The 27,292-nt window shown below is 41.8% G+C and overlaps 1 protein-coding gene across 1 annotated transcript; it reads right to left on the bottom strand.

Annotated features, from left to right (window-relative positions):
* On the bottom strand, window positions 1–27,292 carry LOC144692934 (activator of 90 kDa heat shock protein ATPase homolog 1-like). Its single transcript, XM_078562097.1, has 9 exons — window positions 26,842–27,292; window positions 22,132–22,322; window positions 20,852–20,934; window positions 19,311–19,428; window positions 10,466–10,554; window positions 8,997–9,125; window positions 4,978–5,079; window positions 3,995–4,046; window positions 1–3,453 (listed from the first exon to the last, which is right to left on the bottom strand). Exons 1-9 carry the CDS (start codon window positions 26,919–26,921, stop codon window positions 3,281–3,283), a joined length of 1,017 nt encoding a protein of 338 aa, XP_078418223.1. The 5' UTR covers window positions 26,922–27,292; the 3' UTR covers window positions 1–3,280.

Genomic DNA, 27,292 nt, shown 5'->3' with positions numbered 1-27,292 from the left:
TTAACTGAGTGAATCCTGTGTTTATTTCTTCATGGAATGTAGTTTAGAGAATTATGAAATATTTCTTTAAATGTTCACCATTCCTTATCTACCATACTTTTTATTCTAGTTTCCCATACTACTTTATCGAACACATACTTATGCAATTAGCCAAGTTCAGTGCCGAGTTTGAGTGATGTATGCAAATCTAAAACCAGTGTGAAATTTTATATGATCACTCTTTCCCAGAGGATCCCTTAACTATCACAATACACAATGTTGAAAAGCAAAATTGAAAATGACTTTGTCCCCATGACTTTGATTTAGCAAACAGTCTCAAATGCATTTCATGAACTCACCCTCCAAACTACCTTTGCCAATTTTATGTCCATTAGACAATTTGAGTTTCTCACAATCAACACATTGTCTTCTTCATAAATTCCTCTTGTCTTTAAACTAATACTGTCATACAGCATAGGTTCCCTCTAACAGTAGCTATAAAATCCCACCAGCATTTTTTGATCTTGACATTTCTCACCTTCACCCATACTGACTCTACTTCCCGCTCTTTTGAGCCAAGACTCCTCACAACTGTTCTCATGTTATCCTTTATCATCAGGGGCCCCCCCTGTCCTTTAACACTAAATTTATAGTTAATATGAAGGCTACACTTCAACATAATTGGCACATTTGAGACACTGGAAATCTAAGGCACACAAATGTTTAAGTAGAAATTGTATTTAATAAAGTAACTTGTGACAAGTGCAATATGTACATGGGGATGGACAACCAGCCTACACCTATTGTTCTGGTACACATACAATTCAGCACGGATACTTAACCCAGTATCTGCCAATGCATTGTTGCAAACTGCAAAAGATCAGGCTTAGAACTTTAATTTCACAAAAAGCACACGCGCAAGTCACTTATCAAATGAAATCTTATAGTCTGAGCAGATCAGCTGTTAATTTACAATGAAATTAACCAAGAATTTGCTGATACAATAATGAGTTGAACAGTGCTCACCCTAGTCAGCAACATGTGGAGAGGAAGAAATCTCTCATCTGTTATGAATGGCCATTAGTTGCTGATCACTTTGCTGTTAGCCTCAAGAAAATGGAAGCTCACCCTAACCTCAGTTTCATTAGCTCAACAGGGCATGGGTTGGGGAACAAAGGAAAGATCTGTGATAGGGTTGAAGACAGGAGGGATTAAATGACAAAAAGGGATAATGGTGCAAGGCAATAGGTTTTCCCCCCTCCACAAGAAGCAAGAAGGTGAGTCTAGAGAAAATGTAAATGGAAGAGGTAAATCATTACCAACAGCTGCTGTCCAAAAGCAAAAAGGCAGATCAGAGGTTACAACCCAAAATAGCTAAACTCAATGTTGAGTCCAGAAGGCTGTAAAGTGCCTAATCGCTTTCCATCATTATCCCTCGTCATTTAATCTTGTCTTCAACCTATCAGACTTTGTTCTCCCCCCCACCCCCTCTCCCCAGCCTCTGCACTTGATTAAAACCAGTTGTATCTAACTTTTTCCAGTTGATTTGAAAGTTTTAATGGCTTCTCTCCACATATGCTGCCAGACCTGCTGAATATTTCCAGAACATTCTATTCCTTACTCTCAAGTGTTTATCTAGCTTTCCTTAAAATGAGTCAATGCCATATGCCTCAACTACTTGTGCAAAGATCCACAAGAGGTTTCTCCTGAACTCCCTATTGGATTTGTTGATGACTAGCTTATACATATGGCACTTAGTTTTCACCCTCAACTCAACAGAAGTTGAATTTTGTGCATTCACTGCCAATTAAACTCTCCACAGGAAGTGTGAGCTAGTACAGCCCAAATAATTTAATGCTGAGACACATATTCCTGCAACATTAATCAACTGCTCTAGTCCACATAGGGAACAATTTAAACTGTGAAATCTCATTCCTACAGGTAGTAAATGATTGATTTTCCTTTGTCTTCCTCCACCCTGCCTTTAATCCAATCTTTCTCCCCTCCTTGATTTATTAATTCACCAAATTCCCTTGAGTTGCTTCCATTTCTTTCTCAATCCTCACTGGTTTAAAGAGATACTGTTGTTCGCCAAATCCCAGATGCTGCATTGCCCTCAGCCTATCACTATTAACCCTCACTTCTGGCAACTTTCAGCCTAAAAAATTTGAGTTGTAGGGCGACAAAAAAAGTTTAATGTGGCACACAAGGTGCTCTGCTCCAGCAAATTCTGAGGCATTATTTCCAGTGCCAATCTTCGGACTGCCCTGTGTTCTACCATTATAAAAAGCCAATTTTTAGAAATTGTTACATTAGGAAATTACAGTGCATTTATTCCCTTGCAGTTCCTTAGAAGGATGCAGTATTGCTTTTTATGGACCAGGATAGATGAATAAATTGACCCATTTTGCTATCTGACCAACTTTCATGTGGCTCAATCTCTTATATACAGTGAATTCTTAACTCACTGGAAAACAACCTTAGCCACAGTGTTACAACAGTTACATATCAGTAGAATGCATTGCACCCAATCCACCCATCATTTATAATAATCACATTTGAAAAAACTGCAACCATCAGTAAAGTTTTTCTTCCACTCCTAGCTTTTATTTGATCCCTTCACTGTCACATTGCTATACTGAGTTCAATATCAGTGGATAAGCATAAGATGCAAACAGATGGCTGATCTGAGGTCTGCTTTCCCTGAACAGCTGTAAAAATTAAACAAAGTGTCCATTTCAGAGTCTGGGGTAGGCATATACTGCAGATGTAGGTAAACACTGCAGATAGAGTGAAAGGTTTATTGTTTGGGAGTGTGGGTTTGAGGTGGGGGGGGCAGGGGGAGAGAAATAGGCTTAAGGGAAGGCAAGAAACTTCTCCAATCTTCTTTCATTCACTCTTCATTTTGCTCAATCCATAAAAACCCCATACTTTACAGTATACTGCAGTTAGTGCTGAAAAAGTCACACTGGTGACGAGAACTAGTATTTTACACATCTGTACAACATACAGTGGGAAATTCTCATGTTGGTCTCATTTAGAATTTCACAATTAATATGTTCAATGTTCTCATTCTTCAAGATGGATTGGGAAAAAAGGTCTTTCCCACTCTAAGGCTGTACTTAACTGAATGAGTTTTTTGGCTGCTGGAAAAAAGACATTCCATTGAAAGTATCCATTGTCATAGTTGCAGGTTGGCTGGGCTAACAAAAGAGAATGAACAGAACAGTGAAATGAAAAAAGGTCTAAAGCTTTTCCATATTTCATAAGTTAGCTAGGAGTTTTCAGAGAGATCATCCCATTAAAACAGTCGTACATTGTATCCAAAAGTCTGCTTAATGCCTTCAAAGTAGTAACGCTGCCAGCCTGATTTTGTCTGATCTTCCTCGCCCACTGGAACACCTTTGCACTCCACCTGAAGTTCTGTTCCATCGTTCTTGCTGCAGAAGACTAGTTTTATAGTTGCATAATGTTCTGGAAATAAGGCAGTGGCAATTAGGAAGGTTTTCATTAAACAGACAAAACTGAAGAGAGATTTTTCAAGACACCGTTTTAAATAGTCAAATGAAACAAATTAAAGGAATCCACATTTACACCATACATTTCAAATATATCCGAATTTAACTTGTGAGGGGTGGCCAGACGATTCTAGAGCAATGCATTTTAAAAGAAGGTCCTCCTGGGTCAGGGGGGGAAAAGAGAGTCACAGGAGGTTTAAGCATGAAGATGAGGTCACAAGATGGGGGGGAAATCACACTGTTGGGAATGTACTATAGAGTTTCAGTCAAAGGGAAATATGTGGGTAAATTGAAGAAATGCTAAAACAATTAGGGCAGTAATAGCAGGGAATTTCAACTACCCTAATATTAACTGGAATAGAATCAGTATAAAAGTTAGAGGGCACAGAATTCTTAATGCATTGAAGACTTATTTTAGCCAGTAGAAACTTCAATCTAATCGTTGCATTTTAGGATATAGCTACATTCAACAATTAACTATGCAGAGAGAAACACACCAGTTGGCCATGACTTGTATCTCCACTTCATAACAATCCGTTGCTCAGAAACCTGGTAAATAAAATTAGATCGTAAGTATTTTGATAACATGCTACCAGTAATAGCAAGTACTTACTTTGAATATCCTTCACACTGGAACAAAAACACAAAAACAAAAATCACTAAACCACAGCAACCAAAGTTTTATTCTTCAGGTTTAAGCAATGCCAGTTTTACTGTGAATTAACATGCCTAGGTCAGGTACACTCTTTAAATTTCCCCCTAATAAAAATATTGACAACTAAGCTGGACAAACTCCTCATTCATGCGAAAGAGAGAGAAAACTGGTCAGACTATGTCTAAGGATTCCACTATTACAATTGTACATAAAGTCAAGGTGTTATTGAGATCATTCAAGCACAAGTTACTTCCCTTCTTAGGATACAATCCACTATTGCCTTTGTAAGCAAGTTAGATGCAATTTATTGCAAACTGTCTGGTGGCATGATGTGAAGGGTTCATTAGCAGATGTAGTAGACCCAAATTTCCCCACTATTGCAGCCCACAAACAAAAACATTTGTTGCAATAGCTCATCCAGGTAACAGGAGCCTGGGAAGATCCTATGCCTTGTAAATAAAGGAAATGAGGTTCTTGGATGTGAGGAAAAGCAATTCAATTATATTTTTGATTGAAGAGTATTTCATCCATGAATTTGAATTTATTCCATCCATGAATTTGAATTTATGAATGTGACTGTAGAAAATTACACTGCTTACCTATCGAATCTATTCAATGTTACCTCATGATCCTTGCATCAGTTTGGGAACATAAAATTAGACAGCATCACTCATCATGGTGGTCACTAGCACATGCTGCCAGATGTGTAACTGCAGCTTAGATTTTAAGTGTCATGATGCATGGAAAGTTCAACTTCTATTCTAGGCCCCACACATTTAGAAAGCCTCAAAACTGTAACGCAAGGTTTTAAATACACATACTCACCAGTTCCAAGAATTCTCCACTGACATTTCCATCAAGCAGTCGGAATTTTCCTCCTTTAGTAGCCTCAACAACTGCTGGTGCATGTGTGAAAGCTTGAATAAGCTAAAATTAGAAAATGGACAATAGAGTTTTTAAGCCTTAGAACAATTTATCCAGCTTAGGAACGAGTGTCTAGCTCCCCTCGCACATTGTAATCAGCAAGTGTGTAATGGATATAGCTCAGAGAGTGAATGAATTAGAATATCAGAGAGGAACAAGTTCATTTTCCAAATTTTTGAAATCTCAATTATCTACCAGAAAGTTGACCCAAATATTTTGTCCATAATTTCAAATTTAATTCAGAACAATATTTGCTACTAAAATTCTGGAATGGTCGAAATGGATTGAAAGGTAGCAAATTTAACAGGAGACACAGAAAAACAGGGGACTACAGGCAATATTCCCTCTAATTTTTTTGTTCCATGCAGCCATGCATAAATGCATTTTAAAAAGAAATATTGGTTGTGTGCAGCCCATTTGTTCCCTGTGTGCTGTGTTACAGATTGCTATGCATCCACGCAGTTTAGATGCAACATGGATTACAAGCCAGTTAGCTTGATGGTCATTGGGAAAATGCTGGAATCTATTAAGGAAATGGTAACCGGGGTACTTAGAAAATCATAGCATAATTAGGCAGAGTCAACATGATCTTATGAAAGGGAAAATTGTGTTCAACAAACCTAATAAGAGTTTTGCGATAATCTAAGTAACAGTACATAAAGGGGAAATCAGTGGATGTAGTATATTTAGATTTTCAAAAGACGTTTGATAAAGTGTCACATGAAATGGCTATTGCACAAGAAAGGACTTATGGGTCAAAGCAAAATACTGCAGATGCTGGAAATCTGAAACAAAAACAGAAAATGCAGGAAAAACTCAGCAGATCTAAGTGTTTGTGGAAAGAAAACAGAGTTAACAGAGTTAATGTTTCGAGTCCGTATGACTATTAGTTTTTCTCTCCACAGATGCTGTTAGACCTGCTGAGTTTTTCCAGCATTTTCAGTTTTTGTTTCAAAGGACTTATGGGGTTGGGGTAATATATTAGCAGGGATGGAGGATCAGTTGAAGAATAAGAAACCAGTTATTTTCAGTTTGACAGGCTTATACTAGGGGGATGCTGCAAGGATCAGTGCTGGAGTCCCAGCTATTTACAATCTACATTAATGACTTAAATGAAGGTACCGGGCATAAATGTAACCAAGTTTGTCAACAACCCAAAGCTAGGCGGGAAAGTAAACTGAGAGAACAGTGTCTGCAAAGTAATACAGATATGCTAAGTCAATGGGAAAAGCAGCAGCAGATGGAGGCATGATGTGAGGAAATGTGAAGCTATTCTTCTACTTTGGTAGGAAGAGAAAAAAACAAAAGTTTCTCACCATTTAATAAGATCATCTTATGGTCTTATTTAAAAAAAAACAATTAAATGCAGGGACAGATTACAAAAGTAGGGAGGTCATGTTGGAGTTGTATGGAGCCTTGGTGAGGCCACAGCTGGAGTACTGTGTGCAGTTCTGGTCGCCACATTATAGGAAGGATGTGATTACACTGGAGGGGGTGCAGAGGAGATTCACCAGGATGTTGCCTGGGATGAAACATTTAAGTTATGAAGAGAGGTCGGATAGGCTTGGGTTGTTTTCATTGGAGCAGAGAAGACTGAGTGGCGACCTGATCGAGGGTGTACAAGATTATGAGGGCATGGACAGGGTGGACAGGGAGCAGCTGTTCCCCTTAGTTGAAGGGTCAGTCACAAGGGGGCATAAGTTCAAGATGAGGGGCAGGAGGTTTAGGGAGGATGTGAGGAAAAAAACTTTTTTTTAACCCAGAGGGTGGTGACGGTCTGGAATGCTCTGCCTGGGAGGGTGGAGGAGGTGGGTTGCCTCACATCCTTTAAAAAGTACCTGGACGAGCACTTGGCACGTCACAACATTCAAGGCTACGGGCCAAGTGCTGGTAAATGGGATTAGGTAGGTAGGTCAGGTGTTTCTCACGTGTCGGTGCAGACTCGATGGGCCGAAGGGCTTCTTCTGCACTGTGATTCTGTGACAGCAAGCAATTAGGAAGGCAAATGGTATTTTGACTTTTATTGCAAGGGGATTGAAGTGCAAGAGTATTATTACAGGGCTTTAGTGGGACCACACGGAGTACTGTGGACAGTTTTGGTCTCCTTACCCAAGGACAGATAAACTTGCTTAAGGAGAGGAGAGATTTCCCTGGTGCTGGGAGGGAGCGGGAGGAGGCAGGTAAGGATGCAACAAATCAAACTTCTGTCCATGGCTTGGTGGTAGTGCTCTCACCTGTGGGTCAGTGGGTGGGGGTTCTGGACCCACTCCAGATATTTGAGAATCTTTAAACTCCATCGGGAGAAAATTAACAGCCACAGACAAGCATAGACCATAAAGGAGAGCCAGCATGGATTTGTTAAGGGTAAATAGTGTTTGATTAACTTTTGATGAAACAAGAGGATAGTGAGGGCGGTGTAGTTCATATTGCCTTTAAAAAGGTATTTGATAAAAGTATCACATATTAGGCTTTTTGCAAAATTGTAGTCTTTTGGACAGAAAAGGTCAACATTAGCACAAAATTGACTAAGGGATAGAAAGGTTGTGGTAAATAGCATTTTTCTTGAACTGGAAGAAAATATACAGTGAAAATCCCCAGAGTTCTGTACGCAGACCACCACTATTTTTCATATACATTAATGATTTGGAATTGGTGATGGGCAGGAAGAGAGATCAACCTGCAGATCAACCTTGGGCTTGGACTGTGACGGTTCCTTCTGAACTCCATTAACCGTTGGCAAAATCAATCCCCAAGTGAATTCTGGAATAAAACCCAGGGGCACAATATCAAAATTTGTAGACGACGTGGAACTTGGAAGTACAGTAAATAGTGAGGAAGAGGCCAGACAGAATGGTGAAATGGGTGGAAACATGGCAGATAAATTTCAACTCAAAAAAGGTGATAACATTTATTGTTTCTTACCAAAATGTAATTGGTATAATTTTTAAAAGCAGTTGCAAGGACACAGAGACCCAAGGGTATATGTGCACAAACCTTTGAAGGTGGCAGTAAGTATAATGGAATCTTGAGTTTTGTAATTAGAGACATAGAATACAAGAGCAAAGTAGTTATGATAAATTAATATGAAACATTTGTTCAGCTCCAGTTGGAGTACTGTGTCCAATTCTGGGCACTGCACTTGAGGACAAGACAACTTCAGAGAGGGTACAGAAGAGATTTACTAGAACAGATCCAGAGATGAGGAAATACAGTTATGTGGATAGACTGAAGAAGCTGGGGTTGGTCTCCTTAGAACATGAGAAGATTTAATAGGTGTTTAAGATCAAGAAGGGTTCAGCCACAGTAAATAAGAAAACGTTTCCAATGGTTGAAGAGTTGATAACTAGAGGACACAGATTTTGGGCAATGGGCAAAACAAAAATGAATCAGGAAAATGACATGAGGAAAAGACTTCATGCAACAACTGGTCAGGCTTTGGAATCCACTGTCCAATAGGGTGCTAGATGCACATTCAGTAGAAGCCTTTAAAGAGAGAATTAAACACTTGGAAAGTGAAAGTATGGAGTGGGATTGACTGGATCGTTTTTTAAAGATCTGGCACAAACTCAATGGCCTTCACCTTTTGTATGCTGTTCTATGATTCTTCCTGACCAAGGTGACAGACCAGACAGCTGCTCTTAAAATCTTTACATGCTCCTCCATCACAAGCCACTTGGTGTGGTCTGGAATAAATCTTTCCCAACAACTATGTAACTCTGAGTACATTCACAGTTCTTGACTTTTTTTTTTCCAGGAGTGGGACATGAACCCACTACCTTCTGACTCAAAGGCGAGGGTGCTATGAACTGAGCCACAGCACCATCACAAGCCACTTGGTGGTGCACAAGAGGAACCAACATTGAGTAATACTCGAACAGTGAATCTCTTCACTCCGACTCCCATTGCTGTTTGACACTTACCTCTTGTGTGATAAAGATCCTGTATAGCTCTTCCGGTGATGTCATGAAATAGTCCTTTAAGTTAATTTTGCAAGTTGGAATCTTAACCCCAACTGACGTACGCTGACTGGGTGACTGTCCTGTATGGATCTGAAGAGAAATTAATTAAATTAAAATAGAGCATATGGTGATGGGAGAAAGTTGTCCAGGCTTCTATGCAAAGTAATCGACTATGCAGTCACCTATCGCCTATTAGTAATCAATGCAACTAACCAATAATAAACTATTAAAGTTGAACAAACTGAATATCAAATAAAGCCAGCTTTAGGTAGCACTGACCTCAGACCCCGGCTTTTAAAATAGGACCAAAACACGTGTTGGCTGCTGGGCAATTCTGAAGTCTTGCGCATACATCTCAGTGATGTATGGGCCCTGAGCACATGAATGGCAATTTAAATTCTTTAAGTTCTTTGGGCCACTCTAGCTGAATTAATGTTATACTACATCCAGCTTTCTCCATTAAGACCCTACAATATAGCTAGCCAGTGGTAACAGAATAGGAATGATATTGGAGTTTCCTTGCCTGAAAGATGCATCCTTGGCAGTTAATGGCATTACCATTACTAACACCCTAAGTGAGCATACACAGCATGGATTGTGGCAGTTCAAGGTGGTGGTGCACCAGCATCTTCTCAAGAGGAATTAGGAATGAGCAACAAATGCTGGCCTTGCTAGCAACACTCACATCCCATAAAAAAATAGAAATAGAATCTCCTATCATCAAAATCCTGGGTGTCACTGAACTGGACCTGCTACATAATTACTGTGCTTACAAGAACAATTCAAAAGGCTGGGAATTCAGCAAGTATCGCACCTCCTGTTCTCCAAAAGCCTGCCTACCATCTACAAGGCCCAAATCAAACCATGATGTAAACGCGCTCCACTTTCTGGGATAAATGCAGCTCCAACACAAGAAGCTCGAACAGGATCCGACTTGATCGGCATCCCATCTACAATCAAACATTCACTCCCTCTGCCATCAAAGCACATTGGCAGTAGCGTGCATCATCAAGATACACTGCAGCAACTCACCAAAGCTTCAACAGGCTTTTCAAGTCAGTGACCTTGACCACCTAGAAGAACAAGGGCAGGAGGTGCATGGGACCATCACCTGCCCTCTCTTGCTGGGTCAAAATCCTAGAACTCCCTATCCAACAGCCCTGTGGTATACCCACACTGGCTGCAGTTATACAAGAAGGCAGCTCAGTCACCTTATCAAGGGCAATTGGGGATGGGTAATAAATGCTGTCCTTGCTGGCGACACATCCCGTGAACGAATAATAGAAGTACATTTTAATTCCGCCTAACTAATCTTTCCAGCTAGCATCACTGTGATACATGAAGGACACAGAGACTGAAGAATACTTAAAATATTATCGGTCAGCTACAAGTTCAAGTTTGAAGATCAACAGTAGTTAACGTTTCTTTACCTTGGCCTGCAGATCAACCTTGGGCTTGGACTGTGATGGTTCCTTCTCAACGCCATTAACTGTTGGCAAAATCATTCCCTGAGTGAATTCTAGAATAAAATCCAAAAGTGATGGTGAATTCTAGCATACAAAGAGGAAGAACAAACTTGCATGTATATAGTGCCTTTCAGTCAGTCATTTTAAATTTAATGGTCGTTGTAATGTAGGATACATGACAGCCAATTTGCAAACTCCTACAAATGGCAATGAGATTTATGACCAGATAATCCATTTGTGGGATAAATATTGGCCACAACACCAAGGAGAACTACTTCAGGTGTCATGGGATCTTTTATTTTCACCCAAGGGGATAGATGAGGTCTTGGTTTAACGTTTGACCTGAATGATGAACCATCGATGTAGCAATCCTTTGGTACCTCCTGAAGTGTCAGCCTACATGTTGTGCTCAGACTCGAATGGGAAAAACACATAACCTAATTCAAACTTGAGATGGTACCATCGAGCCATGACTGGCACTTCGGTGGCTGAATGTGTTTAAGACGCAGAAGAGTGTCTTCGAGATTGGTAGCTGTTTCTACTGCCTAAGGCCTGAATTTTACCGACTGGCTAGAGGACAATGTCAGGTCAGCAGCACACACAGACAGGTTGCCAGATTTCCTTGGCGATTTTGAGGAGGAGCGCAAGGCTGGCAGTTCACTGAGGCACCATTTTTAAAAGGCACATATGCATCATTTGGGCAGGCTGCAGACCTGAAGGTCTACAGCAGAGGGATGGCTTCAACACATAGAAAGGTTCTCCAAGATTCTGTAATGCCTCCCTGGAGGCATATGCAAGCAATAAGAGAAAGAGGCAGAATGATGCCCTGTTTCAAGCAGGCAGGTGGACACCAGCAAGCCGAACCAAGATTGATATGGCTGGAGGTGGCAGACATACCGAGAGGTTGTTTCAAGAATCTGGGTCCTTTGCAGGAAGAGATTTAATGACTTGTGGTGGTCTGGAAAGGAGAGTGGTGTTTAGAATTGCAAACTGGAAGCCCAGCACGAATTTAAAAAAGCACCCATGAAAAAAGGGAGGTGAGATGGTAGACCCATGTACAGGGAAACACCAGGCACTGACATCCCTGCTGAGGTGCTCAGTTCATGTGCCTCCATGCTCCATGGTCAGGATTCCCCCATCACTATATGGAGATGGCTGAACAGCGATGTAATCATGCCATTCCAGCAGCACAGTGCCACTTTAGTGATCAACACAGATGGGCACGAGCAGCATTGACTGCTTTGTGTCCTCATGAAAAAAAATCACACTCAATGCACAGCAGGTGGAGAGCCTTTCATTACTGCAGTGACATCAATGCAGAGGGACAGCCATGGACATCAGATGGGTTACAGCAGGAAAGCCCGTCACTGAGGGCAAGGCAGGTGTGGAAGCTTTGGACAATGAATGAAACGTTGGTTGCATCCTTCAGTCCCTAGACCACAAGTTGACTGTGGCACCTCTGTGGGCCTTTAATGCCACTGGAAGCTCCTGATCAAGGAGAGGCTCCAGGAGTTGGTTGAACGAGCTGCTGTTTCACTCAAATCATTTCTCTCCAACAGATAAAGACGAGAAAGAGATGAGGGCTCCTACTACACTGGAAAGCTCAGAGAATGCAACACCATCTCAAGACGCTGCATCACTTTATTAAAGCGCACCTTCCAGCAGCACAGATAAACTCACATGGGTGAGCTTTATGCCACCCATTCGACATGCACAACCTGGGGAGCACTGCAGATGGCGAGGTGGTAATGGTGGCAGTGACAGCTTGGGGCACTTCACCTTGAAGTGAAGTGAAGAGGCATCCAGCAAAGCTCAGCTCCAAGCAGATGGCAAACCTTGGGTGTCATCAGCAAAGCAGATGCTTTAGCAGCAGCACGGTGTCCAGAGGCAAAGCAGTCTCTTGTGCAAATGCTGGAGTTGTCTGTGCCGAAGACTCCAACCATGCCATGAGTGGCACCATTCTTGAAATGACATGGCATCCACCATTGAGAGTGGCAACCCTCATGGAGACACATGGAGCATAGCACCATGTGGATGCAGAATTTATGTACAGACCTCTACAGGATGAACTCATCCTTGAGATCAATGGAGTGATGGATGGGCAAGAGGGCCAGCCAAGCACCTCAGTTGCCAGCCAGGAGCTAAACAACTCCAAGCAACCCACAGGAGTGCATGTGGGGCCTGAAAGAGCTGAGAGGAGGCAAGTTGAAGGAAATGGTTCTCAAGGAACTACAAAAGATGAAGGCAGATCCTCAGTTCCTTTGGCAGTGACACCAATGCTACTTGCTGATCTGGTGACTGAGATGGCCCCTCACAGATATAGGTGGCCACAAATGTGCCAGGCTCCAGTAGGTTAAGGCACCCAAAACGACACAAGCCACTGCCATCTCATGCACTGGAGCAAGACAAACAGCAGACTGGCCCCACATCAACTCCAGGCGCTCTAGAGGTGACTGTAAGCATGTAAATTCATAGACTAGCACTTTGGTTTCATTGGGTGATAATTAATTAAATTGATATCTTTAATGTTTAACGAGAGTTAAAGGTCTTGACATTCAATGCATAATGAACATATTTATTTTAATGCACCAGTTCACAGCGACCAGATGTGGAATCAAATAGATGGATGCTCTGTAAAGGTAAGTGTGGCTGTCAATACAGGCAATGTTGACAGGTACAGAGGGATGGAAAGTGCCTCTCTTGAAGGGTCAAGTAAGGCTGTCTCTGGGGAGATAATTTCTTGGTTTGGTGGCCCCTTACACTTATCCCCATGTGAATCGTCTGCTGATCAGAGTCTTGAGTCACCCTGCCATACATATCACTGCCCAGTAAGATGGCCCTGCAGTGCCACCTTCAGCTGGCACCTCAATACCCTCATGCTCACCCTCCTCAGAGGGTGTGGCTTGAACGTCTTCCTCTGGCTCGGGTGCTGCTCCCCTCTACAGCGCCAGTTTGTGAAATGCACAGACGACAATGCAGGACATCTTTGATTGCTTAATGAAGGGCTCCGACAGATCTATCGAGACATCTAAGCCTCGTTATCAAAAGGCCAATGGCCTGCTTAATGGTGGCCGCTCTATTCATATAGCAGTGGTGTGTGCTCTGCCATGTGTTAGGGTTGTGTACGTAATACAGAAGCCATGTCTTTAGTGGGTACATTTTGTTCCCCAGTGTCCAGCCATGAACGCATTCAAGTGGCTTGAAGAGATGAGGCAACTGGGATTATACGAGGATGTAAGAGTTGTGACAGCTTCCTGGAAAACTTGCACACCCGCATGATCTGCTTATAGTGGTTGCAACCAACTTACAACATTCAGGGAGTGAACTTCCTGTTCACAAAGGCATCTTGATGGCTACTAGTACAGTCAATGAACCCTTGCACCAGGGGAAATCAATTGTCCCAAAGTAAACTGTTCTCTTGGCCTGGCCTGATCGCTTTGAACTTGATATATTGTCCAACATGACACTTCATATCATCCATAACCTCCTTTAAGAAGCAATGAGCTGCTGACAGATGCCACATGAGATCTCCAGATGATCCCTGGAGCGAACCTTTAGCCCGATAGGCTTTGGGTATCTGCCACTTCCCATCGAAATCAACTTCTCTCTCCAGCGTACTGCACAGCTCTGACACCTCTCCCATCACCTTCTTTATAGATATTAGTGCTCTGACATCACGATGCACCGAGACCGATGGTCCACCCTTTGAGTTGGGCACTGTGACCATGAGGATGCCCTCTTGACCCCACCTCTTCCACATCCAATGGCTTCCTCAAACCAATGGGGCTCCCCTAGCCACTGCACAGGTGCTCTATGTGGCTGCAACATTGATGCTCTCCTCCTCATTGGAAGAGTCAAAGTTTGAAAGCATTAGCCCCATAGCCAAATGAAACCTCTACTACAATAAGCCTCTAATGAACATTGTCCCAATTAGTGGCTCCTGTGGACCTGGGAGACACCCTTCCACTAGGGCTTTATTTGACCCTACCCTCCAAATCTGATAGCAATGCAACTTCACATGGTTGCCAGTTCTGTCCACAACTCAGCTGCTGCTGAGATCATGCCTCATTTGAGAAGGCAAAACTTTGAGTATCCCATGCACCATTGGTAAAAAAGTGTAAAAAAAAAAGTCAGAAAGTACCTGACAATTGGCTGTTTAAACAACTTAATTAACTGCCCACCTATGTGTCCGCTACTTATCCATCCCACCGCTTCCATCTGTAAACATTAGTTGGTGGCAGGAAAATGATGAGTCAGCTGTAAGCAGACATACCAATTTACTGGACTCCCCACCTCCATTCCAGCTGCCACAGAGCCAGTAAAATTCTGATCAAAATTTCCACTCGCAGTCATTATCCTGACACCTGCTTAAACCTATACATAAACTATTGCTCAAAGTGCCAACTAGTCTGTTAACACCAAAACTGATGTCAATAGCATTTAAGTGAAAGCCCCCATCATCAAACCCAAGCTACTGGGGGGAAGCTAGCATTTTCAAAATAAAAGTAAGATTTTAAAAAAAGAATGAGTTTTCCCCCTCAGTATTTTATCAACAACAAATCTCTGCCTCTTTATGGAAAACAAACTAGCAGCTAACAAAAGGAATCCAAAAATATATTCTAATAAGCATATGGTGGATGGCTAGTAAAAGAAAGGGTGGAGTTGATCAGGGAACAAAAAGGGAGACTAATGCAAGGAGGCAAAGCATAGCTGAGGTACTCAATGAATTTTCATCTACCTTTACCAAGAAACATGCTGCCGCCAAAATCACATTAAGAGCGCCTGGGTGAGTGCAGCTCCCACAACACAAGAAGCTTGACACTGTCCTGGACAAAGCAGCCTGCTCGATTGTTTGTGGGTGTGGTGCCATTCACTATTTCCACTACCAACGCACAGTGGCAGCAGTGTACCATCTACAAGGTGGAGTGCAGAAACTCACCAAGGCTCTTAGACAGCACCTTCCAAACCCATGACCACTACCAGCTAGAAGGACAAGGGCAGCAGATAGATGGGAACACCACAACCTGGCCGTTCCTCTCCAAGTTACTCACCACCTTGACTTGGAAATACATCACCATTCCTTCATTGTCACTGGGTCAAAATCCTGGAACTCCCTTCCTAACAGCACTGTGGATGTACCTACACCACATGGACTGCAGCAGTTCAAGAAGGCAGCTCACTACCACCTTCTCAAGGACAACTAAGGATGAGCTATAAATGCTGGCCCAGCCAGTGAAGCCCACATCCCATGAATGAATGAAAAAAAAAGTTGAAATAGTCATTTGAAAGTACAGAACTTGAGTATTGCTGAAAAAGAGACACATAGCAAATATTTTCATCTTGCACTCATCAGGACTCTTTGCAAGAATACCAATAAGGGGAAAAACAACAATTTATACTGTATGAGAAGAGAACCAATTGGTAGAGGCGTTACCAGGGAGAAAGCACTAATTGATGGTGACCTACAGTTAACTGCCAAGCATTGTTTGAAATTTAAACCAGGCAGCTTGACCCTGATTCCTCAGGGCAATGCCTTGACCAATGAGTGCCATTCTTTTGTACACATTGCACTTGTTTCAGCTAAACATGTTGTCTGCAAATTAAACTCAGCTGCGTGAGCTGCCGAATTCATAAGCTCAATGAATACTGATTCATGCAATGGTGGCAGGTCTAGAGATCGCCTTGATGTAGCGCTGCAGAATATTCTTTCTTGGTAAAGATAGATGTAGTGAGTAAGTTATGGCTTTCTTAAGTGGAACACTGGTGAGTGTCTTGGGCAGCCCATACAGTATTCATTGAACTTATGAACTCAGCGACCCCAGCAGTTGAGAGTTCAGTTTTAATGAAGACATGTAAGCCCAAATAGATGTGTTGCCATGGGATCTCCTCTAGTCCCAGCTCTTGCAAACATCTTTGTTGGGTTCCATGAAAAACGCATCTTTGATGGAATGACATCTAACCTGCTACCCCTCGCATTACTCCGATATGTGGATGATACGTTTGCTATATTTAAATCTGCAGCTGCATGTAATAATTTCCTTATATGTCATAATGGGCTCCATCCTATGAAAAGGAGCAGTCAGATTAACTCCCCTTCCTTGACATGTTAGTTGAGAAATCTGCTTGGGGATTCTCTACCACTGTCTACTGCAAGCCTACCTTCACTGGTCAATATACACATTGGGAGTCTTACAGTTCCACACCCTATAAGGTTGGTCTCATCAGCAACCTTGTAAATAGGGTCTGAGCCATTTGCTCACCATGCAAGCTTGATGCTGAAATAGGGTGCCAAGGGATAATGGCTACCTTGATCAGACCATCATGTGCTGCATATCTCACAAACTCATTAATGGGCTTAAGTGCCCAGTCTACCTCAGATTACCTGAAAGGGCAAGATATCACAAAGAGCTGAACAACAGGTGAAGCTAGCTGTTTCACACTCCTACAACGCAGCAGAAATGTGTGGCATTCGCCACTAATAGGATGCTGCCTTCAAGTCAAAAAGAAGTTCTGCCTATCACACAAATCAGTAGTGTGGTAAATGAATTTCAGTGCCAAAAAAAGTGATGCTAGGTATGTAGGCTGGACATCCCAAAGGCTGGCCAATCATATCAAACAGCATGTCCCAGCCGCTGTTTGCAACAGGCAAGGTACAGACCATACCCACCAGCCCATGCTTGCAAAACTCAAAACAGTGTCCATCATTAGATGTAATTCCACGATTGGACAACATTTACTAAGTAATCCTCGGTACTGAGAATTAAGCTGACAACCAATTTAAGATGGTCAGTCGGGCTCACAATGTGGCACATTGGTGTGTACTGGAAGCTATGTTAATACACAAGGCCCTGTTCTTTGCAGAAAGAAGGAACATGTTTAGCCGAAACAGGTGTAATGTGTACACAAAATAGTTGAGAGCCCTTCGCAAATTCATTCCTCAGGGCAATGCCCTGATCAATTAGGGTCAAGCTGCCTGGTTTATGTTTCAAACAATGCTTGGCAGTCAACTATCAGTCACCATCAATTGGTGCATCCTCCATGGCAACACCTCTACCAGAGTCCACTTGCCAGCCAATCAGCACTCTCTACTCTCAGTGTAAATTGCTTTCCCCTTATATTGGTAGTTGAAATGTGGGCTCAGAATTGATAAAGAGAAAGTACTGCATAGGCAGGATGTACTTAAAAGCAAAGGTCACCAGGCCCAGATGGGATGCAACCCAAGTTACTGAGGGAAGCAAGGGTAGAAATTTCAGGAGGTACTGGCCATAATCTCCCAGTGGTCCTCAGATATGGAGGAGCAAGAGGACCTGAAAATTGTAAAATGTTGCACCTTTTTTTGGACAAGGGTGTAAGGGGAAACCCAGCAACTACAGGCTGGTTGGTTTAACCTTGCTGGTGGGGAAGCTTTTCCAAATGATCTTGGATTAAGATCCAAAATTAAACTACCCCATTTCATCCCTGTCAAAACTCCTAGCTTAAATGCATCCTATGTCTTTATTCAGACAGAGCCAACCATTGTTGCCTGTTTGATCATGGAACTGGCTTCAAATCCAATAACTTACTCATTACAAACACGACACATTTCTATTTTATATTCATCCATCATGATTCATTAACTCTCCATCTCCTAAAACAAATGAATCAAAAATAGTCTTTTAAATGTCTGACGGCTTAACCTCTTACTGCTTTTGTGACCTCCTCCTGCTCTACATCCCAACTATGGTCACCTACGTATCTTTTATACACCCTCATGTACAGCGATGTGGCCTTACTGTTTTAGTCCTACAACATTTTTCTAATCCTGCCATCTTTCTCCCTGCTCCATTTTTGAAAAGCATTTCAAAACTTAAGTCTTTATGCTTCTTTTTCTTCAGCAGTCTCTTAGGATCAAGGATGACTTGCTTCCATTCCAGTTTGATGGGTGCTGAGATGTCAGATAAGTTCAATATGTGTTCTGCAGACTCTGCCACATGTGGGCCAGGTAGTGCTTGAGGGATTGGATAGATGGGCTGCATGGAGGTTTGTGCGCTCTCTAATGCGTCAACGTTGCCTCTGTACATTCCCGAAGTCTCTCAATTATTTTGATGCCTTCCTGGACGAGCCTCCTCCATTTCGGTCAGTAACAATCCAGGGATTCCATGAGTTGGCAGGGATGTTTGACCTCTTCAAGGACGCTTTGAGGACATCCCTGAAGTTTTTCCACTATACCCCTGGGAGTCTTCTACATGACAGGAGACTATGTATAGCACTGGTTATTTCTAATCCTACTACTTACACTCAAAGTTAACCCAATCCCACTACCCATACATCTACAATACCTTATCCCTAAAATATTTAAGCACCTTGGAACATTTATTATGTTGAAGGTGCTATATAAGCACAAAATTAGATGATGCATAACTCTGTGTTAATAAACCCCAGTGGTAGTAATCATGCCAACAACTGTAATCTCCCCTAGTTTAAAAGATAGACAATTTTTTTCTCCCCTCGGATGAGTATAATTATATTTTGCAGTGGTATTCAATAGCAGGTAAACGGATTAGCACCTACGTACACAAAGAAAGTTACATCTTGAGCTGGATTCAAGCCCAAGTTCTAGAATTGAACCAACGATGGGTTTCACACAGCTTGAGAAGGATGTGTAAAAATGCTTCAGATTGAGAAAAATGCAATTTAAAGAAGCATGTTTAGTTTGACCAATAAACATTAACGTGCAACATTTGATGTGTTTCAAACCCAGGTTAATTGGAGTGTTGATTATGCTTTTACTGGAGTGAAAGGTTTCCAACATGTTTCATTCTATACTTACCTAATTTTAGTGTATCAATGTAGTTGAGAAGTGCCTCCCTGATCTTTTTTGCACCATCATTTTTCATTAGAGCCAACAACTTTGTGTCAGGCTCATCTTTTGCTAGCCCAACAATAACCTGGAGGAAAAATTTCAAATATTCATTCATTCAGACAGACTCGAAAACAAACACTCTACAATTACCTACAAGAGTCCAAAAGCATTTACCCATACTAAATCCTTTATATAGAATCGCATTTATTGCCAACTCCTTGCAAATACTTTTTTCCTGCATTAACACTACCACAAATCTCAACATTCATTATGTCATTACTTCAGAAGGATGACCCCTGCCACAGAACGAATGTACTACAATGTTTTATTGCAACCTTTAATGTTCCCAGTTGCACTTTAAGGCAATTATTTTTGGGCAAGAAAAGAATAGTTAAGAGAAAAACTTCACAGAATCACAGAGCAGAAGAAGCCCTTCGGCCCATCGAGTGTGCACCGACACGTGAAAAACACCTGACCTACCTAACTAATCCCATTTACCAGCACTTGGCCCATAGCCTTGAATGTTATGACGTGCCAAGTGCTCATCCAGGTACTTTTTAAAGGATGAGAGGCAACCTGCCTCCACCACCCTCCCAGGCAGCGCATTCCAGACCATCACCACCCTCTGGGTAAAGATGTTTTTCCTCATGTCCCCCCAAACCTCCTGCCCCTCGCCTTGAACTTATGTCTCCTTGTGACTGACCCTTCAACTAAGGGGAACAGCTGCTCCCTATCCACCCTGTCCATGCCCCTCATAATCTTGACCTGAATAAATGCCACGAACTTTACCAGGCCGCACAACGGAAAGATACTGCAGCTAGACATTTTTTAAAAACATTTAAAAAAAATCTTATCAATGCTCATTTTATTAAAGTTAAAAGAGGTCAAGTTTAGATTTAAAAATCAAATGGACTTGGGGCTCATCTTTTTTTTAAAAAAAATACTAAAAATAGAATGTAAAACAGCACCTAGCCTCTTCAAGCTTAGAGCTACAACTGGAGAGCAGAAATAACCTAGTTTCATACAATTAAAATGCTTCTTAAAAAGTCCCAAAGGGCTCTTTTCGTGCACAATTTGAATTCTATTTTTAGGTTATGTTATAGTTTACATTTAATAAAGCTGAATGCACCTAGGAGATCCTGATGTATTAAACACAGAGTCAAGTTTCAGAAAATCTGCAGCAGTATGTTGGACAACAATGATTCCAATGCACAAAGGATTGGTTCAACTTCCCATTCTTTGGTTCCAATCCTGATTATCCCAAATGGGGGAGGGGGGCAAGAGAGAAGAATAAAAATGGAATAGATGAGGAAAGCCAGGAAAGATGGTAACATGCTTTTCAGGAGCATTGGGAAAAGTTTGAAGCATACTCTGACACATGCCTCATTCAAGCAAAGCTAACTGAAGCTTACAACACAGGTGACCATTTGACCCATTGTCTGTGTTGACTCTTGAAAGAACTATTCAAAATGGTCTAGAATAGGAATAACAACTATATTAAAACTTACATCTATGTCATCAATATCATTTTCATCCGAGAGGTTTGGTATCTCCACAGTTCCTTTATATTTAATTCCAGTCTTTGAAGTTCCTATAATAGAAGAATAGGAAGTGTATGCAGGCAGAAACTGTATCAAGTTCAGAAGGTGAGAGAGGGGGAAGTAATCTGGCTATTTTTTCCACTCTATTCTTAAATTAGGTCCGTCAATACAGTTCTCGTCAAGGTGTACACAACATAGATCAGCTAAGCCCTATATTTACCTCCTTATTTCTAACCTCATCCCCCCCCCATACAACACCTCATGTCATCCCCCTATCTCCTGCTCAGGTCCAACTTGTCCCTGATGGATCTTGCTGTCGTGGAATTTTCTGACCGAATTCATCACCTTTCCACCATAGGTTTGTTTCTGAATGGCAATTGAATATATTAACAGCTGGAATGCTATCCAATAGATTTAATTGGTAGTTCTGCACAGGTACACTGAATCAGTCTTTACTGTATGACAACTTGATCAATATACCAAATAGCTGTCAGCACCCATGCCTCAGCATAAGCAACACAATACTTGATGAAGTTGGGGGTGGGGGTGGGTTAACCTAAACCATATTAAATAAAGATGCAAATTCAGCTATAAAATTAGAAAGACATTGACCTTGTTTACATTCTTCTTGGGTGAAAAAAATTAATTTTACAAACTAAGATCAAGGTGAAAATGTCAGTACTGGGAAAAGGAAATAATTTGGGCATGTAGGGGCAGCATTAAACACACTTACAGACAACAGGCAGGTTAAACCTATGTCCCAATAACATGCATTACTGCAAGAAATGGGCCAACAGTCTTGACTGGAATGCAGGTGAAAGCACAAATCTCTTTTCCCTGCCCTCTTCCAAGTCACTAATTTCTCCTCTGCACACAACTTTAGTTCTTTATTTGGACATTGCTCTACAGGTCTTGGTCATCTGATGGTACCATGCCCACATGGCTATTACTCAAGAGCCACAAGTCAGTATGTTATTCCACTGTCAGAATGGCCATATATTAGGTGAACTATGTCTTCACTGATATTCACACACATGCAAAGTCACTGAAAAGTGATTAAGAATGGGGAATGCTTACTGTTTTCTATCCCTCCCAAGGATACTGCAACATCCTCACTGCCCTGGCTGAGGTCAGTTAACAGGTAGGAGTCAAACATTTCTGGTCTGCAGTGCTGTACTACAGACTGTATAAGCAGGATGAGCTGTTTTGGTCAAAGTTTCAAAGTAAGTGTGGTTTTGCACACTCACCTATCCATGACAGTTGGATGTTCCACTCAAAGAAGAAAATCAGTTTTCCTTTTCTGTTGTTAATTGAAGCTTCACCATCAATCTTGCTCACTTCTGTCACTTTGCACACTCCCTCTTCATTTTCTACATCGACTGCCAGCAACAGTGACTTAAGTTTGTCTATGGACCAATTCGAGGCATCTCTTTCTGTCCTGTAGATGAATTTGAAGATCAACTTTACTACGAAAAGGTTAAGATCATCCCTAATTACTAGAGTCTGAAGCTTGGAATCAATCTATACATGCTAGTTTTGAAGCTTTCACCAAGTACAACTGAGAGTGTGCAATATTTTGCCAGTAAATATGACACTTTATCCTACATAACTCAAGTACAGAAGAGAACAGAACTTGACATTCTGAAAAAACTTCAATCTGTCAAAGTTTATACAAGCTGTTTTCATCATTCAAAACTGTCATCTACTGCAGCAAATGAAAGAATGTTTCCAATAACACAGCATTCCACTATAAGCGGAGTATTGCTTTGCTCAGCTTTGTCCTGATTTCAGCAGATCTATCCAGGACAAGAGTTTTTTTTAAATATATAAAAACTCTCATTTAGAACCATAGAAAAGTTACAGCACAGAAGGAGGCCATTCTTGTCCATGCCAGCCCAAGGACACCCAGGTGCCCTTTCTAATCCCACCTTCCCGCACCCAGCCCATAGCCCTGCAGCTTACAGCACTTAAGGTGCAGATCCAGGTACTTTTTAAAAAGAGTTTAGAGTTTCTGCCTCTACCACCAACTTGGGCAGCGAATTCCAGACACCCACTACCCTCTGCGTAAAAAAGTTCTTCCTCATGTGCCCCCTACACCTTCTGCCACTTATCTTGAATCTACCTGGTTCTAGAATTCTCCATCAAGGGAAACAATGTTATCCTGTCCACTCTAACTATTCCCCTCATAATTTTGTACACCTCAATCAAGTCACCTCTCAGCCTTCTTTGTTCTAAGGAAAATAACCCCAACCTATCCAAATCTCTCCTCGTAGCTACACTTTTCTAACCCTGGCAACATTCTTGTAAACCTCCTCTGCACTGTCTCCAGAGCTATTACGTCCTTCCTGTAATGTGGTGACCAGAACTGCACACAATACTCCAGTTGTGGCCTCACCAGTGTTTTATACAATTTCAACATTATATCCTTACTTTTATATTCTATACCTCTGCCAATGAAGGACAGCATTCCATATGCCTTCTTTACAACCTTGTCTACTTGAACTGCTGCCTTCAGGGACCTGTGTACTTGTACGCCAAGATCCCTCACTTCATCTACCCCTCTTAGTATATTCCCATTTATTGTGTAATCCCTGTAACTGTTTGACCTCCCTAAATGTATGACCCCACACTTCTCTATGTTAAAATTCATCTGCCACTTAACCGCCCACTCCATCAACCCATCTATTTCATTTTGGAGATTATGGCTATCCTCTGCACTATCCACTACTCGGCCAATGTAGGTTAAAATGAAGTGCCCTTATATTAAATCTTATTTCTATGTGCACTTGTATTAACCTTCTCCATTTATAATGATACTGTAATATTGCTAAAAAGAGACATGTCGAAGCTTTTCATCTTACACTCATCAGGACAAATGCAAGAATGCCAAATTTCAAACAATCACAACAATTTGCATTTCAGGGCCCTAGCCATTTACTCACCTCGCACACTTGACACAGAAATAGAGTGCAAAGCTATCCTGATCAGATCATTGTTTGTTATGTTCCAAACACATGACCACTACCAGCTAGAAGGACAAGGGCAGCAGACACATGGGAACACCACCACCACTGAAACCACATGGACTGCAGCAGTTCAAGAAGGCCACTCACCACCACCTTCAAGGGCAAATAGGGACGGGAAATAAATGCTGGCCTAACCAGCAATGCCCATGAATGAATTTTTTAAAATTCAGACCTGAAAAGTTCCCAACTATCTCAAATGACCCTGGAAAGGCAAAGTATCTCAAATTTGAATAACAGGTTAAGCAAGCAGCTTCACACAGCTACAATGTAGTGGCAAATGGGATTTTTCACTAAAAGGATTCTGCCTACCATACAATTGAGTAACATTGTGTATGTATTTCACACTGGTGTGATGCCAGGCATGTGCCACATACGGCCCAACAACTGGCTGATCGAGTCAAACAGCAGGTTCTTTTGGTTGTTTGTCATAGGCAGAGTACAGACCCGTACCCAACTGGCCTGTGATTGCAAAACCTCAACTGATAGATGCAATTTCGTGATGGGGCAGTATTTGTATAACAATCCTGATTGTAATAATAGCTACATTAACAAGTAATTTAAGATAAATCAATTGAGCTCGCAACATGGTTAATTTATACTTGCTAGAAGCAAAATACATTTATACAGAAGGACCTGCTCTCTACAAAAAAATGTTCAATCCTTGCACCTTTTTTTGAATTACCTGGGAGATTGCGGAGCCTATAATTCTCCATGACAACATTTCAGCCAATCAATACCCTTTGCTCCTGCAGTATAAATTGTTGCGATTGTTTGAAATTTGGTATTCCTACATTTGTCTTGAAGACAAAAAGCTTCAGCAACTTGTCTCGCTTTTCAGCAATATTCAAGTTCTGTACTACTAAGTGACAGAATGTAAACAGTACATAAAATTGGCTATCATAATTACACCTTCCTGATAACAGTGACGCTGGATAAATATTTGAAACAGATAAAAGATACAAGGATGTGAGGAAAGAGCAGGGCAATAGGGTTAGTTTGAGATGGATCTAACAAAAGAACCAGCACAGAAGCTAAGTTCTGTGGTCTCAGAACCCCTACGCTTCATGAAGCTTTGACTCGCATTAGAAAGAGGCAAGAAAACAGGCATCCCCTTTTCCCTCAACTAAACAATGTTATCTCTCAGAACTTCCAATATAAAAATGAAGAAATCAAGACAGGCACCCCTTGCAGCACATGTGAAAATCAATACTGCAACTCAATAACTTTAAAAAGGTAACCTTCTGATTCATGCAGAGTAACAGTACAATCCTCCCCATTCTAAACTTAACTCCTTCTCATCAAATCTTCTCCTTTGCCCCTCTCCCAACAGAGAGGACCCACATGCTGACATCTACTGCTTTATTCAAGAGTGCCATTTGTCACAGAAACCTGGGCCAAGCATGTCACACAGCAGAGTGTTGGCAGTGAACAGGATCAATGCCAAGTCATTAGGTACACCCAATCTCAGATGGATAACCATCAGGAGTCCCAAGTAATTATGATTCCCCAAACTCAAGAGGCACCTAGCTTCCTTTACAGTGCCTTAAATTTCCCTTGACATTAGCCAACGATATTCTTACCAACTAAACCATTCAAGGCATTTTTTCAGGACAGAAAACACTTCCAGTTCCTTCAATTGCCATACTATCTCAAAACAAAAACTAGATCACTATTTGCAAGAGAAAAATATATACAACACTAAGGACATCACAGGGAAACTCTTGTCAGGTATATGTGTGGTATATAATAAAAACAGAGAATGCCAGAAGAGCAACTGATGAAAGATCACTGACCTTCTGTTTCTCTCTCCACTGATGCTGCCATGCCTGCTGAGTTATTTCCAGCATTTTCTATTTTAGCTCAGATTTCCAGCACCCACAGTATTTTGCTTCTGAATATGCATGGTTTACCTCCTCCTCCTGCTATTAAATGCATATTCTCCATTCACATTATTTCCCTGCCCCACTTCAACAACCAGGATGACTAGTGGGGACACAAAAGGGAAAAGAAAGAAGGAAAATTAACAGTACAACTGAGAAAGGGTGTCCATACCTATCTTGATTCTCCTATCCAAAAACTGCATACAACTCTCCCTACTGTAACATTCAATCATGCTTCTGAAATGATTCAGACATGTTCACCTACACTAATCTAACTGGGAGCTAGTTCCAAGTTATTGTGAAGGACAGCATGAAGAAGCACATCCAGAATCAGCCCTAAGTTTATTTTCCGTTTCAACATCCAACGCCTGTTCTACTTTCAACAGACTAATTGAAAAAAAATACCAGACTTATCTCTTCTGCTTAAGATCTTCCACATTTAAGCCCAGGTTTCCCAAGTTTTGAGAGAAGTGTTGCAAAAAAGAAAAATCAAACCTTTGCAAAAAAAAAATGTAACCCCTCAAAGCACTGAGGGGCGAGGAGAGAAAGATGATAAAATGTACATGCCAACCACAGAACTCGTGTTATATTTAAACAAAAAAAAGGTGGCAGAGGGCCCAGAAAGTTTTATAAATAGAAAATATGACAGCGATAAGTCCCCTGCAGACCATCCAAATTATTTAAACCAAAGCAACAAAAAAAGAAAATGCATTGAGACAAAGCATTCTCAACTCCCCCGCCACCTTAAAGTGCCTCCTTAGCAAAGAAATGCTAAAAACTTCAATGAAAAGTGTAAAATGTAATGTATACTTACATAAAAAAATAACATGTATAAAAATACACGCATTATATAATGGAGGGTACGAGAGAGAGAGAGAAAGGGAACAAGAGAACGAGGGAGAAAGGGCTTCTGCAGGTGGGAGAAAGGGAAAGAGAAAAAGGGAGACAGAAAGAGAGATAAAGGTAGATAGAGGCAATGTAGAAAAGGATAAATAGGAAGCGAGAGAGACAAAGATAAGGAGAGCCACAGATGGGTTATTTCTGCCCTTACCAATGCCAGTTATTGACATTCGTGGCATCGGCCCGCTCCTCCACGATCCACCGCGGGTCTCCCTGTCCCCACTTGGCCATAGTGACAGTGAGATGAGTCGGTGCGGCTGGGCTCCGGGGGAGGGGTCGGTGGGGGGGGTGGTGGTGGTGGTGAAGGTGGAAGCAGAAGCAATGAATTAAAGCGGGGAGGGGGGCGATCCCGCTCTGTCTGAGGAGGGAGAGGGTGGAGGTTGGGGGGGATGGAAGCTCGACAGCTAGGCCACAGATCACAGACCCCGGCCACAGAGGCTCCTCTTCACCAAAGCGTCCCGCAGCCGGTCTCCTCAAGTCTTTATCCGGTCGCCGTCAGAACATGCTAGAAAACCGTGACGTCGTTGCCGCTTTTGCCCCATCCCCTCCCCCCCCTCCTCCTTCCCCTTTATCCGCACCGCACGCTACTCGCCGATGACGTC

Source organism: Cetorhinus maximus, chromosome 18, assembly GCF_964194155.1.
Source record: "Cetorhinus maximus chromosome 18, sCetMax3.hap1.1, whole genome shotgun sequence".
NCBI lineage: Eukaryota > Metazoa > Chordata > Chondrichthyes > Lamniformes > Cetorhinidae > Cetorhinus > Cetorhinus maximus.
The sequence above is the reverse complement of the archived record's forward strand: the minus strand, read 5'-3'. Positions and strand labels throughout refer to the sequence as shown.